Genomic DNA, 18,093 nt, shown 5'->3' on the forward strand with positions numbered 1-18,093 from the left:
TTGCACTTAATAGATGAAACTCTACGGAGGTCTCAACAAAGACCACACTGAACCTGAAGAGGCTGTAGTGGTTTTAAAATAATTAACACATTGGCTGCCGGGGAGGGCCCGCCTTGATGTGATTGTCTCGAGCAACAGGAGGCTGTGTGCCGTAATGAACATCTTGTAGCTGTTGCATTAACTGTTAACTAAATGTCTTTGTCAATGACACGTCTCACATTTTTCTTGATGGCCCTATGGTGTATTGTTCACTCTCTCTGCCCCGGTGTCCACAGCCGGTCCCAGTCCTCAAACTCATAAACCTTCCATTTCCAGCTTTTCTTGTCCGGCACTCCAAGTTCACTGTGAACTTATTAGTGACCTCACATTCTTAACAATTATAGGCTGACCCAAGGTGAGGCAGCATGCTCAGCTCTGGTGGCAGCTTACCACAGATTGCATGCTTGTTTGACATTTGTCTGTGCACTGTGGAACAAATTGGTCCGTGCACATTTTGAATGTAAAATCTTCATCATGCATTCGGTTGTTACTGCTTTTCATGGCTCTTTGAGATATTTTGCGGAAGATTTCCCCTTTTTCCTTGTTTCTTCCTTGTTTTTATACTCGACAGTAAAGCCAAGCATGTAAATTAAGTATTGATTGGACACCTTTCTAAATGCTCTTTTACTCAGCCTTGCCCTCCATCTCGTACCCACAATGTAATCCCGCCTCCACCCTTTCACAAATCTCAACAGAGCGGTCGCTGTTCAGTTTTAAACTCTTTGGAGAGAACCTTCCACAGCCGGCGATCAATAGCCTCCCCGGCAGGGCGTGGAGGTGGCGACATCAATTACCGCTCGGATCAACTTGATAAAGTAGCGTCCTTTTCCGAAATGGCAGTTAGCCTCCTTGTCATTGTTTACGGGGAATAAGGTTGTCTACATTGAAATAAGGGAACATTTGGACCGAACCTACCTGATGTACAACCAGAGCACACAGTTTAAATCACATGTAATACCTGTCGCACCAGTTAGCCAGTTAGTCAGTCAGTAAAACCGTGAAGTGCATTAACAGTTTAACTGCTATTCTGACGTGCCATAATATTCATGACCTTTACTGAAATGTAGAGGGGATTTTACTGTGACAGATAATATGATATTATATTATATTATGATATACAAAAACATTTGGTCGATTTTAAGGTTTTAGTTTGTTCAGATCCCCTTTAGCTACTGTAACGTCAACAGGAGTTACTCCACATAATGTATTTACAATACTTCAGTGAAAAAACACAACACATAATATTTGACATCCATACAAGACTCAACAGGGCGCATAAAGTGTGTGTGTGTGTGTGTATGTGTGGGGGGGGGCGTAATCATGAGAAAAAATTGAAACCTAAAGCGGCCCCTAACTACTCCCTTGAGGAACACTGCACTTTACTGCTCTTACCTCAGAACTGCCATTTAAAATATACTTTATATTTCCTTTTAGTAAGATCACTTCTGATCCATGCAGCTGCAGATGGTTCATAGACATAACAATTTAACTTATTCAATATCAACTTAATGATCAATCAAATCTACCAATACAACGCCAACCGTATTTTTCTTGTCAATCCCAGTCATCAGTCATCTGAGTTGATGCTGTAGTTGTGGAGTGACCTTTGTACACATTCTTAACTCCTAATAAAAACACCAAACTCAAAATGTTGCTAGTTATATATTAGTCATGAATATTTAATGTTATAGAGACATACTAAGGATTTAAAACCAAGTTCTCTGGGGCTTTAATCGAGGCCCATTGAGGGATTCAGTTTTTAATAATAAGAGGAGTAACGGAACAAAACAAAACAGAAGAGTTTCAAATCCACAATTCTTTCAGTCGGAGGTTTCTGATGCAGCAGTAATTAGCAGAAATGTGATTTATTTCAGCTTTTGGCAGGATATATTTTCTATTAGACCTTCTTTCTGAAGGAACACGACTCCAGTCTGCTTTGGATTGTGTTTCAGTACATTTCCCTGCCTGTTTGTGCTGCCAATTATATTGGTAATGTTGATGGATATTTGTATATAGCGAAAGGTTTGATGTTGGCAGGTGTTTAGTTATAGTAGCCTTTAGTTTTCTCAGCCTTCAAGTCTTGTGAGTAAGGTTGCTGCAGGTCGTAGGGGATTGCACAAAGGGAGCTGACAGCAAACACGACCCCTTTTTAAAAAGCAGAAATGGGATTGATTCCTGTACTCTTGTTGCTTAGCAACTGCAAAGCCTCGTTGAAAGAGAAAATTGACCTCTTGTTGATAAAGTCCAATTACATTTTTGTCCCTACTCTGTATATCCAGAGATTTTACAATGTCATATTCCGTTCCCCCCGTGTATACCGCGTATTGTTCATTCAATATCACAGAGAAATATTGTACTGGATTGTCACTGGATTGTTACTGCCTGTGCAGAAGGTTTTTCAATGAGATAAAACATCTCACATAGTGTGAAATGGGTTAACAAGGGCACTCAACGGGACTCACTAGTTTTTCTCGCTAATTTAGTTAATTGACATTTTTTCACGAAGGCTGGGAACAAAATAAAGCCTACTGCTGTGAGACAGAGGAGACGATACGCACTGTAACAGTTGGGGGGGGGGGGGGGGGGGAGGCAGCTCTCCATGCGCCGACAGGCAGGAGGGAGAGCGCATAAACAAATCACCCGATAACGATCGATCACTCCGACGAAACACTCGGTACAGAAGCTCTGATGTTCACAAGTTCTCACATCACCTCATTTAAGCCTACGATCTCTACAGCTACGAAGAAAACACGCTTTATTATTTGGAGTATAAAGACCGAGAAAACCTGAGACCTGAGCCCGGACAGCCCCGGCACAATTTAACCAACGCTTGTTACTCTCGCAGGGACGCCCGGCAGCTCTCCTCCTCCTCCTCCTCCTCCTCGTCAGTTAAATATCGGCAGGCACACCTGGCTTTAAAGGGAATGATGATATTCTGGTTTAATTCATGTTACGCCTAAAACACACCTATGAATAATTAAGAGACTAAATACTGTGCCCAGAATATGCGCCGTGCAACGAGCTAAAGGAGAGTAAGACATGCCCTAAATGCACTTCTGCCATGAGCTTTAGGGCCCTGAATGTGTTTGTTTGAGAGAGGCACTTGCAATTATCTGTTAAAGAAATAATAAGTGTGTAAAAGATGTAATCTATTGGCATGTTTGCGATATTGCCTTGATGATATAAACCAGGGAGCTTTAGCTTTACTCACTCACTTTCCTTTCCTTTAGAGCACGTTTGCTCCATCATCGCCTCCATGCTGAGAAATCTCAAGTCCCAGCAGAGAAGCAGACTCCTCAACAAGTTCACCGAGAACGACCTTGAGAAGGTCAGTGTTTGTCATCTTACTGCTGTTTTCCTCTTTTGTCCTTCTACTTCCTTCACAGTTTTCTTTTCTTTCTTTCTTTTTTTTTTGTATCTCCTTTTGCTTTTGATTGCCAGCAGATTGCTTCATCAGGATGCCTAAGCTGTGCGGTGTTTGTGTGTCTAACACCCATATGCTTTGGTTCCGTGGTGTCTGCGGTTACTTGAATCAGAACGGGTCCTGCATTTTCTGCGCAGCCAATCAGCTTTAGTCAGTTAGAACAGTTTTGGTTGTCTGTATTTGTCGTTTTTCTCCGTGCTCTTTGAAAAGGTGACCTCATGTTTTTCCACGCACCAATCGGCAACGTTTGAATCAAAATAGCGTTGATAGTTGTGGGTTTGTTTGCTCGCAGAAGTTGATGCTTTGACTGTGCTGGTGGAATGGGCGGTAAAGAAAATCAGCCACAGTTTTCCAACTTTAACCTCACTCTCGTCTTGCAGGTGCTTATCAAGGCCAGCTGCCTTTACAACAGGCTTCGGAAGTCATAGAATATGACATGTCAGGAGTGACGCCGAAGACACTTGGCTGTGTGATTATCATAAACTGACTTCGAGTGTTATTTTACCAGAGGGTAGAAGCAGAAATTTGCGAGGGAGGTTATATACATTCAGGTTCACATTTCAGGTCGCTCAGTCAGGCGTCGGTAAGTGCACTACCCTGTGCCTGTGTATACAGAACTTGAGAAAGTGATTAAAATATCAAACCTGGCACCTTAGCTGCAATTTTTTTTTTCCTGCTACTCCCACAACTCCCCGCACATACGCAGAAGTGTCTCATGTTCGGCGTGTTGCTCGCTTTAATAGGGCACATGACTTTTGATGTAGAAACAGCCTGTCGGGCAAATCAAACCTGGATGTCTTCCTCACCACTAAGCCGTCTCATTTCCATCATCTTCGGTTTTTTTTTTGTCCATTTTACAGGGATGTTTTAATGTCTTTGCCGATATGTTAATACAACAAATTAGAATCTCATAAATGATTTATTTGCTTGTCTTTGTTTTCCACTGTATAAACCCTCCCTGTAGCAGTCTACGAGGTGTGCAGCAAACAGTTAAAAACAAATTGAAGACACAATTTATTGCTCCACAAACATACTAACATGTGCATGCATAGTTATAAAATCACATTTATCAAATTGTTTTGGGGGTTATATGTATTTATCCAAAATGTCTTTTTCCATATTAGCCCTCTGAGTCTCATCTTGTTCTGTCTCTTCCTCATGCTCTGTCCCTTCCCCCCCATATTTCAGTTATTTTCTTGTACGCTGCATCTCTCTCTTTCTCTCTGTCTGCCTCTATTTCATTCTTTCTCCAGGTTGATCGACTGATGGAGTTGCATTTTAAGTACCTGGAGGCTGTTCAACAGGCTGACAAGAGGATCGAAGGAGAGAAACATGTAAGCGTCTCTCCTTTTCCTTCCGTCTCCCCCCTCCCCTCGATCTGTCCCCCTCCGTCCTCCACTCGCTGCTGTCTCATTGACACTGGCTTTACATAATGCAGCTTGTTTGACTGATGTGTTCACGTTAAACATCGACGTTTTCAGCTTTGCTTTGTTGACCGCAAATGAAATGCCATCAAGGAGTTGTTTCTGACAAACACATTATTAGAAGCAGTGATGTTCTACAGTATGTTTTTGGTATTTTATTACGGGTGTATGAACCAAACCTGAACTGAAACCGACCCCCACAAGCCATAGACCACACCAGACCTGGAAAATCATTAATGGAAGGATTAATAATGACAGGCCGTGTTAACCTAATGACTGTCATTCATCACCAGTATCAATCAGTTCCTTCCAAAAACTCATCCAACATTGAGTCTAAATTCCACTTGAGTGAGTTCATCTATAAGTCCGTGCCAGACAACATTACAACAGCTACTAATCTTAATAAACTTTCACATTAATGTGTTGTTTTGGCCCGGTCCAGCTCCTCCTCTTGTTGTTGTTGCCTCGCAATGACACGCATCATTAAACGTCATACTTTTACAGTCAAGTAAAACAAGACCAATCATTTTGACAAAGAAGCCTCCGGCGGTTATGTGCCCGCAAACAGGAACAAAATAAAAATGTTAATTTTGCGTTCTGCTGGGATCGGTACAGAGTATATAATTTAGTCTGGCAGAGGGTCTTTACTGTGCATGTGTCAGTCAGCTACAGAGACTGTGTAGCTGAAGCCTACATCCTGTTTAGAGGAACACAATACAGGAAGAGGGAGTGGACATGTTATGGAAATGTCCGCCGTAGCTGATGCATCGCTGCAGAGGAAATTGTGTCTGAAGCGTCATGTCTGGGGAAAAGCAGGTGTAAAATCTGCTGCATTGTTTTATCTGGCACGTCCAGAGGGTGAGAAGCTCTCAGTTTCAGCACCACAACACGAGACAAAAGAGCAGCACCGCAACGGTTTCCTGTAGGTTCCTGACGTGCACATCGCGCGTCGAAACCATTTTGCCGTTCGTTCTCATTTAGCTGAGCTTTACGCGGATCAGAGGAACTGAGGCTGAGCTCGTTTACATCTACAATTTTAGTAAATGCTCCGCTAAATACCAAAAAAATTGCGATGATAATTTGCAACAGGCTTAGCAGTAGATTTGCCACATAATTATTATTGCCGAGCAGGTTGCAGCTAATCACAAAGTGTGCGCTGTTTAGCCTCTTAACCTGGTATGTATGGGGATATTCCACTTCACTACATCCGGAGATTGCCATCATCAGACACTGGACCTCACTGTATCACTGGGTGAAAATGCCCCATTGATTTTTATGATTTTAGTGAAAACAAGTTTTTGCGTTTTCAGAGCTCGTCTTCAGTCTAATCCTTCTGTAAACCGATTTCAGTAAACCTCAAATCAACCTGCTGAGGATCAAATACAACAGTACGATAACCTTCCATTGACTACAGGCAGGGAAAAAACGTGGACTCCCATCACACATTCATGGTTGTCTTTATCGCCAACTAGATAAAAAAAAATTCAAATTGCATTCTAGATGTTCAGATATCAAACCTCTTTATAAAGGGGGGTGGGGGGGGGGGGGGTTGTCTCTTTTTGATAGATAAGATGTGCAGTTCCCCACAGTGTCACATCCAAAGCCATGAGGGAAGAGTCCCCAAAACCCATCACAATCCTGCTGATAACAATATGACAGTTTACAGAGGAATAGAACGCTTGATAGCTGTGTGTGAGGGCCCTATTGAGCTGTCTGTGTGTGTGTGTGTGTGTGTGTGTGTGTGTGTGTGTGTGTCAGTGTGTTGACCTGTGGGCTAGACAGACCGTTGGAGGGATACAGATAGAAGATAAGTGGCCAGGCAGGGGATAATGGCTTCAACAGAGGGAGAAAGAGCATCCTGTCCTCAAAAAGGGAGGGAGACATGAAAAGGGCAGGTAGGGATACTGTATATCAGAACAGGGAGTACAGTTAAAAGCAGAGGAATGGGCGGTTAAAAGGGGGGAAACGCAGGGGAAAAGGAGAAATAGAAAAAGGAAGAGAGAAGGAATTTGAGTGAAAGAGGGACTGGCGAGGGGGAGGGGATGTGTGGGTGGAGACAGATAAGTGTGAGATTCCTATCTCAAAGATGACAGAAGATTAATTTCTCAGACAGACATCGTGGTGGGATTGCCAAGAAAAGGCCAGACAGTTTGACATTTTCTCTACCTCCCTCTCCTTTTCTCCTTTTCTCTCTCCCTTTCTTCTTCTTCTTCTGTCGCTCTCTATCGTCTCTTCCTCTGCGATGGTGAAAGTACGACTTTGTCATACCCTGGCGATTATTTAAAAAAAAAAACTAAAAAAAAACCTTGTTTGCGCGTGCCGCTATCTTTGAAACCTCACTGTTGGCCTTCCCCAGTTCAGAGCCGTACTGTGAGCCAGACTCACGCAAGGCAGAAAGTGATAAAATACCTATTTGTGGCACAGCAGCAATATTCTACTCAATATTAAAAAAAAAAAAACAACCATTTTAATAAAGGGCTGTTCAAAAAAAAAAAGTATAAAATAACATATTTTGCCAACATTTTACCACCAACTGCTCCGGTCACAGGTCTCCCGCACCATGTCGAAACGTTCTCAGGCGGCTGGTAGTAGTTACATGAATATGACCATGAAATATTAATAGATTAGACTCTCGTGTTTTCTGCTAAAACATCAGCATTTTTGACATTGCCACTGTAAGCATGTTCGCATGCTGATATTGCCCTCGAGCTCAAAGCACTGCTGTGTCAAAGTACAGCCTTACACAGCTGCTAACGTGGCCATTACGCTCGTATCCCGGGAGAAAATGTATCTTAAGAATTAGACCAATCGTAAAAAAAAAAAAAATAGGACAAAACCAACACTTTTTTTCCTTTTGTAGAATTGGTTAAAGGCACAGTCTTATAGCCACTATATATCGAAGTATGCAGAATAAGATAAGATTTAATGCATACTTCTATAAGAATGAAATGTCTGAATGTTTTATTAACTTCTACACTGATCTGAGATTCACGGACAGATTGTCTCACACCTTTTTATCTTGAATATTTGAAGTCTCGCTGCTCATATCAAACTGTTTGCGCTAGTTTTGAGGTCTGATGGTGTTTTGCATTGTCCCGATATTTAAGCTAGTTTCAAGAAATGTTTACACATTGCCAATTTGGAGTCTCTGCCCTGTGTAGCCCGATGGATGGCCGTTGAGGTGACAAACACCCAGATGATGCTGCCTGCGAAGTCTGTGCGAATCGAAGCTCTCACCAAATGTCACATGTTACGTTCAATAAGGTTGATAAAGACGCCAACCCAGTTCTGTCCCGCGCCTCAGCAGCATCGGCCGCCGTCAGCAGCGGCGTTTCATCTCTCTCTCTCTCTCTCTCTCTCTCTCTCTCTCTCTCTGCCGTGCCTTTCGGTTTCCCCTAGTTAAGCCTGTTTTTTAAGGGGCGGTAAGCAAAATGTTTTTCCTCTGCAACATATCCACAGATTTCTCAGGAGGATAGCGAAGAAAAAGCTGCTGCTGCTTTTTCTCTGCGTCTCCAGCCCAGTCCCTTTTAATAAGCTGCTTATTTTCCTCCCACCTTGGTATCTCTCTCTTCTCTTCTCCTCTCTCCCCTAAAGCTGCTTTTCCATCCTGCTGTATTTCTCATATTTGACTCCCTTTCTCCCCCTCTCCTCTGTTTCTTTTAATCCCTCTTTTGCTGTCTTTTACTCACCCCCAACATCCATTACTCTCCTTGTTTTTCTCTCCACATGTGGTCTTCCCTGCTTCTTTTACTTGCTTATCACTTCTTGCTTCCCGTCTTTCACATCGTGCCCTCCCTCTTCCTTCCCTCCGTTACTCCTTCACACCTTCCTTCTATCCTTTCTTCCCTCTTCTTTCTTTCCTATTTCTTCTCTCCTTCTTCCCCTCTAATGCAACTGCTTTCACCTCTTTTCCTTCCAAACCTTCCCCCTGCTCTCAGCTTGTTGGTAACAGCTCTTGGAGATTGATGAAGCTCAGCAAAACATGGCTGAGGCCGACCTCAATACTGTAAAATGCCTGAGTGCACTTTCCTAGCACCTAAGAACCAAGTTGCTCGTTGTGTTGTTTGTGTGTCTGAGAGTGTGTGTGTGTGTGTGTGTGTGTGTGTTGCTGGGCTGTAGCAAGAGCGTACAGCAGGAACGGGCTGGTTTAGTATTGCTGACAGACGATATTTTCAAAGAAAGTCTGTGTTAAGTTGGAATTGGTTTTGCACCTGGATGTGATATATTTTGTTTTCTTAAATGTCTTCCAGGAATAAATGCTGTCTCTCTCTCTCTCTCTCTCTCTCTGTGCATGTGTGTTTGTCCGTCACACCTTGTTTATCTTCCCTTCATCATTGCTCTTTCTTCTCTGTATTTTCCTCATCCATCATTCCTTCAAAAATCATTCATTCGTTTGTCGAGGATGAGGGAGTGGAGCGCACTGCTGTGCTGAGAAATTTGGGTCCAAAACTTACCGCTCATGTTTGGATTGGTAAGAGCTGTCATTCTTAGATTGCACCAAGGTGCCAGAAAATGCCTCAGTCAGAGGGGTTACGAATTATGTTCATATGCAACTAACAACTGGTAAGTTTTGAAAGAAACCGTAGCATACAGGTTGCTAAAGAAATATTACCAAAGAAATATGAATAAAGGTCGTGCTTGGAACTCAGGACAGGAGTGCTTTGTGCTTTAGTAGTGCATCCCTTTCCAAACGGAGTAGAGGCTGCGAATGCTTGTAAGGCATTGCAATTTGGGTTGGGGTTTGATAGCATTTTACCCAGGCTGAATCAAATATTGATCACCGAAACCGACGCCAAGCAGCAGCAGTTAATTTAGTTCAACAAATAGACGCAGACAGAAACTGACCAAAATACCTCAGGGATGAGGGTCATCACTCATTGTCACCCACAGCCTCAATGTCAAAGGTGCTCCGTGCATTCATCTGCAGCACGCCACTCCTCTTTTCCCTTCTGGCACCCGACCTCATGCCAGCTCATATTACATAAGACTCATGAACCAATGAAAATGTCAAATAACAGCCTGTGACCATGACAATAAGGTCCACCTAACTAAATCTAATGCAGTCTAATACAACAGCCCTGCAATGAATCCTACCGTCACGAAGGTTATGCTGTTTACTGAATGTTAGAAACTCCTCTCAGTATGACACAATTCAACAGCGCCACATACTACAGCCTCCAGATTCACTGTGACAAACAACACATAAGTAAGATTTATACTTTAATGAAAGTGTTTTGAAACAGTGGTTTTCATTTTATTTTATTTTTTTCCCCAAGAGAAAAGACTTCAAGGATGAAGACTAATGGTTTAGTTTGGCAAATGCGCGTCTGGTTACCTTCCCAGCCTCCGATAAAGAGCAGCCCACATCAGCTTCCCTGAGCATCTGTGGCTCGGCCAAGGTATTAATGTGACATCTCTGAGAGGGAAATTACTGGTAAAGTGTAGACGACTTCATTAAGCTTAACCATAGAGACTGTAATCAGGTGTAGTTCGTGTGTTTGATGCACCTTTTGTTGTTTTGGCAGTTTGAAGGGAGCTGAATAGGAAGCTGCTTCGGACTCAACGCAGACGGAACCGTTTTCCACTGTCCAGCATTTTAACTGCCGTGTTCTTGGTAGCAAATACCTCCTCCCTCCCTGGTAACACTGCTGTTTTGCCTCGCCCCACTTTGTGAGCAAACTCTTAATCGATGTGCGCCCAAAGAGAAGGGCTGTTACTTTTTTTTCTGGGAGATTATCATAACTTGAAATCAGCATGTTGCCTCGCGCTCTCACAAAGTTCCAGTTATTTTTCCTCAAACTTTTCCTCATTATCAACCTCTGTATCTCCGTTTTTTTAATGAGGATATCTAACCTCCCTCTTTCTGGTGTTTGCTTAAGCCTCATAAAGAGCATTACATCCCACGCACACACACACACACACACACACGCGCACACACACACACACACAGTCACAGTGGGTTTTTGCGAAAGTGCTGACAAAGAAATCACTTTAATTCTGCATCTAAAGCATCCCAGCGGAAAAGAAAGCACAGGAATAACAACCAGCTGCACTGTCTCATACACAGGAAAGAGAACACATTCTTCAATCCACAAAATCATACAAAACCTGATACACATACATTAAGGAACACACACCTGGCTGAAGGTTGTTGTTGTTGTTGTTCAAAGACGCACACATTTCTCATTTTGCATGTCACATACAAGACGTCTAATGTGCACAACAGCACTCTCACTGCACACACAGTCTTCCATAAATCACGCACACCCCATCTCACACACACACACACACACACACACACAATGCGGCTGAGTTACAGTAAAGGGACTGAGACTGAAAATCACTGCTTATTACTTTGTCTGTACCATAGCCAGGCTGCCAGGCTCCCCTGAGGTTGCAGTAATTGACTTGTCCAATCCCTCCCTTCAACACGTTATTCTTTCTCCGCTTCCCCTGTCCGGTGTTTGCCAGAGGGACCGAGCTGCCACACAAAAGAAATTGGCCGCGGCGTCAAAACTCACGAGTGGACAAAACGCCGCCGCTGTAATGAACACTGCCACACTGCCCGCGCCGGCCCGTGTTTTAATATCCCAAATGTCCACTTCCACTGCTCACAATAATGAATCTTTAATGCACTTGTTGTTGTTCCAGAACCCTCCACTCCCCGTACAGATTCAAAGATCTGGCTTCATTCATCATGTGTGCTGAAGATCTTTTCTCAGCGGCAATTCACTTAATTCTAGTACCTTATTTGAAAAGGTTTCGTTGCCATAGATTAGCTAAGTGGGAGGAGTTATTGTAGGGGTCTGTGGTTACAGAAGTAAATGACAGTTGGAGAGGTTTTAAGGCATTGATGGACATAAAACTCCTGGTTGAATCATCAATAAAAAAATCAGCAATTGCATTTGAAAATATCTGCTTTTTTGGTTATAAAAAAAAAAAAAAGTCAAAGGTTTAAATCTGTGTAGCTACATAAAGACGTCAACTCTGACGTCCAACGGCAACGACAAGGCGTTCTGGATTTGTTACAGCTCTGATCGGTGCCTGTCTGCCTTTTTTTTTCTCCATACCATCAGTATAGCTGTTCACCCACCTCCCCGACAGAAGTTGGATCAAACAGTTGTCCTCCTTTGTGAGCCTCTGCGACCTGTGGTTACCTATGACACCCTTCTCTGCGTAGGCTTGCATTACGCGTACATTTACGTCTAAGTCCAGCTTCAGGCTCGTGGGTACAGTAGTACTTGGAGCCATCTGACATACTTGACCTGGGGGGAAAAAATGTATTGGAAAAAGAGAATTAACTCTGCGCCCACTTATTTCACTTACTTCAGCGCATCTCGCGGTCTTCAGAAGATGGTTCGCTCAGTTGTCATGAGCACCCCGAGAATTCACAGGTGATTCACAGATTCTTAGCACAATGAAGCTGAAAGCAGGATGCTTTCTTTCGGAGAAACAACGCGCGTTTATTTGGTTGAGCCTGGAAAGGCACTTCCTGGACCAGCTCTTAGCATCTCAGCACCTGTCAGGTATTATGATGAACTGTCTGATGAGCACTTTGGGACAACCTAACACTACTTGTAGGGTTGGGCGGTATGACGGTGTCTATAGATTTGGCAATACCGTTCCCACCGCAGGAGCTATCCCTTAGTTTCTCTTAATTGAGCTGTAATTGAATTTACAGAACAATTACTGTACCGTGATTATAAAATGACAGCCTTTCAGTCCCTCTAGCTCATTCTGATAGCAGCAGCTAGGAAAACCGTATCTGTTCACTCACATGTGACAGGAAATGTCATGCAAAAGCATAACTGTCATTTTCTTTCCGCCTTTGGTCCTTCTTTGCTGATGTCATTTGACTTCTCCTGCCGTTCTCGCCTTGACAAGCCGCACTCGCACCCAAAGACGGACATTACAAAGCATTAGGTCTGCATTTGGGCAGATTTGGCCTCCTTTAGAAGTGGAGCTGATGAAGCACTTAAGACTATATTAGTCCCTGCCAAATTAATACTTAAGAGGAGTGCCCCCATCCCGAGCTTTATCCTATTCCTCCTCTTGTCATTTTTGACAACCACATCTCCCTCCTAGGCAGATTCTTTGTGCAGTAAATAACTCAACAGAGCCTCTGACTGCCGGGTCATAAAGAAATTACCAATTATACTCCCAAATCTTGACACATAAAAACCACTTTCTATTTTTGGATTCAGTATGAAGTTAGAAATCAGTAGTGTGAGCTAACCGTGGTAGGGTTAACTGAGACTTTTTTTTTTTTACAGTAAAGTCCACCAGTGTTCACCAAATTGTTTTTTTTCTGAGTCCAATCACAGTGGAGGAGGGGCAGACAAAGTCACATGAAACCAGACAGACCGACGGGTTCCGTCCTCTCTCCCTACATGCTTCAGCCTTCCCTTCATCCACAGAAACTACTCTACCTTGTGCCGACATTTTTACATTCAGTATTTGTTGGCAACGCGAACTATCTGCAAAATTAGGTAGACTACTTCCGCGTATATTCCGTATCGTAGCATCCAAAGGGTCTCGGCTGAAAAAAAAACGCTGCGCCTCCAAAGCGCTCTCAAACGTTCCCAGCTGGGCGTTTCAGAAGAGCACATGCCGTTTTCAGCTGGGGGAAAAGGTTAACCAGGTGAATCCAGATGGAAGCAGTTGGTCTCTTATGGTTTCGCTAATGAAATCCTCAGTCATACGGCGTACATGCAGATGAATTCTGGTCGACTGATTAAACAAGGATTGTTTTTCGCCTCTAGATCAGTGGTTCCAACCTCATTTGTCCGACGTACCCCACATCACAATCGGAGGAATACTCTTCACCGTCACCTCTCACGCTCCAAAGGGTCGTTTCAGTTGATTTTAAAGTGGATGTTAGGCAAGACTACAAAAGTGGAGAGTGGTATAACAATTTGTTGCGACTGAATCGTCAATGTTTAGTTTGGTTTGGCCAAGTTTGCATTCGGACCACTCCCTCCTGGAGTGGAAAAGGCTGGTTCTTTTAACCATTTATCCTTTACTTGTAGCTGTCTCATCAGTTTGTCCATTACTTTTGGCTAATTATTTCAAATGTTGATCATCTCCTAGCCAATATTTCAACCATTTATACCATTACATTAAGCTTACTATTTCAACCATTTAACTTTTTACTTCATCGTTTCAACTGTTAATCAACATTCATTTAAGGTAATTATTTAAACTGTTTATTTATTCTTAGCTACGTATTTAAACAATTTATCCATTCCTTTTAGCTAACTATTTAGACCTCTATGCCAGCTTGCTAACTAGTTTTCATGCATTCTTCACGTGGTGTTCAGGTGTTTCAGCTGACTCAGGTTAGTGGGAAGTGACAATACATTTACGAAAGATCAGCGTCACACCAACTTGGATGGTTCTATTTGGGTAGTTTTTTTTTTTTTTTTCCCAAGTTTGTTGAGCTACTCCACGATCATATTCCACATACCCTACTCCAGGAGTACTCCCTGAGGCCAGTGTACCCCTGGTTGGGAATCACTGACCATGGGTTGTGCTGAGGGAGTAAATGGGAGTCTTAATGCGTCTCTTACCTTGTCTGAGAATGAATTTCTGATTGCTGACACCCATTGCAGTCAAGTATATTGTATTTGCACTAATCTTTCCAGTCCATTCCACACATCATAGACCAAGCTGCAGTCACATTGTTTCATATGGTTGGGATGAAGTCCCATCCCTCCGCAGCTGATAGCTGTAATAGAAACATTTGGATATACAATCATTGAGTTGTCCAAGGCCTTCTCAGAAAATGCCTCCAGCTCTGCTTTGCAGTGGTGGCTGTGTGCAATAATGAGGATGACAAGAAATAGACTTGCTTCCTGTGTGAAACAATGGCAGAAAATGCAAATACAAAGCGTGTCTTACATATTTGTGCATGTGCATGCTATTTTTCACTCCCCTTCAGGGGTAACATGTGTGTATTGTGTCCTATCTATTAGCCATTCAGGGCTACATCCCGTGTGTTGTATCTTTGCTGAAGTTGGATTGTGAGATTTGTGTAACTGTGTCACAAGCTACTTTATTGGCTCAGAATAATGAGCAAAGTTGTCCTGGAAACTGAGATCTTTTTTTTTTTTTTTTTTCCTGCAGGAAAGAGGAAACACAAATTACATTCAAATAGCTTTGTTTCAAGTTTTTTTTTTTTTTTTTGTGCATCTTTAATGGCCACCAGTTGACAGCAACAAGGCCAAGCTTTGGGACTATTTTACAATGCGGTAACTCTCCGCTTTGTAATAAAAGAGAATTCTCGTCCAGTGTTTTACCCAGAGGACACAGAGAAGACAAATGCCTTACATTCGATGGCTTTATTAAAGGTTCTTGTTTTAATTATCTGCATGGTTTTGCATCTTTAACAAGCTACAGTTGACATTGTACAGTAGGGCTTTGTTCTGAAGTTGTACCTGCTGATCTTGTCTTCTCGCAGGATGAAATAATGAAAGCAGGACGACATCCTGCTTTCGGAATACAATGTCACAAAAATGGATGCGTTGTTTTGCGTTCCAGCTCTGCAACCTGCAGCTCAAACGGTTTTCCCAGAATAGTCTTTTACTGTAGTCCTCAGGAGTTGCCCTTTGATTGAGGCATGTTAATGAGCTGAACTTCACAGCTATAATTGGATTTTACAGTGTAATTGATCTTTAAGGACAAGGCCTTTTGAAAGTTTTAATTTTCTCTGAGATTAAATCATTGGGATGTAAATGTCATGTGTGGTACCCTTTAGCTCGACGCTGAAAGCTATTTGTTTTCATTAGGAACGGTTTGAAAAGTTGCCCTTTTTCTTGATTTACTGTGTCACATATTGTAGCACGTTTAGCTTTTTTTTTATTTTTTTATTTTTTTTAGTGTTGGGCTGTCCTCTCTGAAACAGATACAGATTGAGCCTATGTGAGTGCATGAATCAAATGTAGTCGATACAGACATTTTATGAGGTAGACTTGCACTAACGTAGGTGTAAATGTGCCGGTGTGTCGTTCTATTGAAAAAAGGTTAATCCTTTTGTTTATGTATGAAATTCTACAAAATTCATTAAATAATTGTTCAAGAAAAGTCACAGCTTAATGTTAGAAATGCTGATGGCTAGCACTGACCCTTCATTTGATTATAATGGAAGTCGTCAGGGCGAAAACTCATCATCATTTATGATGGAGCGTTACCAATCAAAATGCACTGCTATATGTCTGATGGCTACAGCGCTACTCACGCTACATGTCTCTTAGCCTGCATCATTAATATAGATCATTTGTATGGAGTGTGCCAATGGGCAAATTTGAATGTAGATTAAGATTATGTCATTTTGTTTTCCTCACTGCAATAGTTTAACGTTATGTACGGCCTTAACTTTCTTCCTGCCGTTCATGCATAAAACTGTGACAGCCAAACGGTTAACACAGTGTCTGTATTTCTGTACCACTCCAATGGCTTACACTCCAGACTCCCCTCTCCCCCTCAGGTCTGCTTCTTAATCTCTAATGATGATTAATGTGGGCTGTGTGCGTATTGGCAGCACTGTGTTATTGGCATACTGACAGGGTTGTTAAGATGGATAACTATGCAAGTGTGTGTGCATAGCAGCGGCAGAGCCCCCACTCTTTTTTTGCAGCTTAGCTGTGAAATCAATTAATTTGTGTCTGGTCAATGGAGAAAATGGATTTGTGGGAAAACAACACCTAAATTAAAGTTTGTCTGTGATTTCCTGTGTTTGTTGAATCTGTTTAAGGGTGCAGAGAGCAATAGAAACCTAACAAACAGTAAATTATGATTTTGTTCACCTCGCCATGCATTAAAACTATTTTTAAATGTTTTGTTTTTTTTACCATTTTGTGTGTGTGTGTGTGTGTGTGTGTGTGTGTGTGTGTGCGCGCAGGAGATGGTTCGTCGTGGGGAGATCCTCGATGACAGCATGGAGGATGAGTTCTACCTTCGCCGTCTGGACGCCGGACTATTTGTCCTTCAGTTGATCTGCTACATTATGGTGGAGATCAGCAACTCAGGAATATCGCAGGTACGCACGCACACACCGACTCTGGCTTGCCGAATGAGTTTTCTCTCTGATTAATTATTGTTCGGGCATCTGATCAGACAAGCTATAAAAGCAGACAGGAGTCAGATGGCTTTTATGAGCGCGGCAGCCAAGTGGCTCATTCACTTCACCACCGGTCTGGATTCCACTGGACTCTTGCAGGGCTACTTTCGCTGTTTCAGACTGGACGCCAACGTCTCGTATATCCTTGATATGCGGCTTCATGGAATAATAAATGAGTGGCTCCTTTAAATTCCCGTATAATAAACTAACAGTTGAGATGTCTGTTTGATATCCGCCACGTCTCCCAGTTTACATTGATGCCAGTTATTAAAGTCAAACTGAAATTTGAACTGCCTCGCAGCTTTAGGACAGATTTGAGAAAACGTTATCTTAAGCTTCAAGCCTCCTAGTGGACGTTTCCCGAAATTTTGTCTTCTTGGTAATTACAATTTTGACCAAATAATTAACAAGTCAAAACAAACGCCAAGGACACGCATGCTGCTTTCTTAGCAAAAAGTGAATTTTAATTTCAGTGCGACTTTAAAACTGCATTATGCTCCTGATCTCTCTTTTTCTCTGCAACCAGCTTCAGCAGAGGGTCCACCAAATTCTCAACCTAAGAGGAGGCTCTGTCAAAGTAGTGCGCCACACAATGAGAGGTGAGTAGCTTTATTTATTTCTCTAATAAAATGTCTAATGTAAAACGGCGAGGGTAAGAAATTCCCAGTACATGTACTACAATGACTTCCTTGGTAAATGAATCCTAATGTACATAATATACATATTTTCTTTCAGGGTATTAATTCAGTATAACGACACAGTCAGGTCGTACTCTGCACAATTGCTGCTCTGAGTATCTGCTGTTAACAGAAACACTCACAGAAATGAATTCCAATCAATTCCACTTTGCTCTGCTTTCGATGTGGTAATCTGCTGCAATTGCAACACCTCTTGCAGATGTTGCACAACAAGGGATTTTGCCCCCCCCCCCCCCCCCCCCCCCTCACACTGCTGGGGGATTTTAATGTGAAACATATGGAGGAATTGTGAACAAATATACATGATTTCTTACAAAAATCTGAAAGAATTCATTAGAAAGGCATGTCTCTCTTAATAGCCTGTCTCAAATAAAGACCTCTCTTCAGTTA

At 42.4% G+C, this 18,093-nt stretch overlaps 1 protein-coding gene across 2 annotated transcripts in view; it reads left to right on the top strand.

The window, feature by feature from the left end:
* Positions 1-18,093, top strand: part of ctnnbl1 (catenin, beta like 1) — a 51,989-nt gene that overhangs the window by 28,468 nt on the left and 5,428 nt on the right. For both annotated transcript variants that reach the window (XM_070910467.1, XM_070910468.1), the window contains 4 exons: positions 3,270-3,367; positions 4,717-4,797; positions 16,787-16,924; positions 17,532-17,604. In XM_070910467.1, the coding sequence (XP_070766568.1) occupies positions 3,270-3,367; positions 4,717-4,797; positions 16,787-16,924; positions 17,532-17,604 (390 nt within the window). The remainder of the gene's footprint in view (positions 1-3,269; positions 3,368-4,716; positions 4,798-16,786; positions 16,925-17,531; positions 17,605-18,093) is intronic.

The sequence above is a fragment of the Enoplosus armatus genome, chromosome 8, assembly GCF_043641665.1.
Source record: "Enoplosus armatus isolate fEnoArm2 chromosome 8, fEnoArm2.hap1, whole genome shotgun sequence".
Lineage (NCBI taxonomy): Eukaryota > Metazoa > Chordata > Actinopteri > Centrarchiformes > Enoplosidae > Enoplosus > Enoplosus armatus.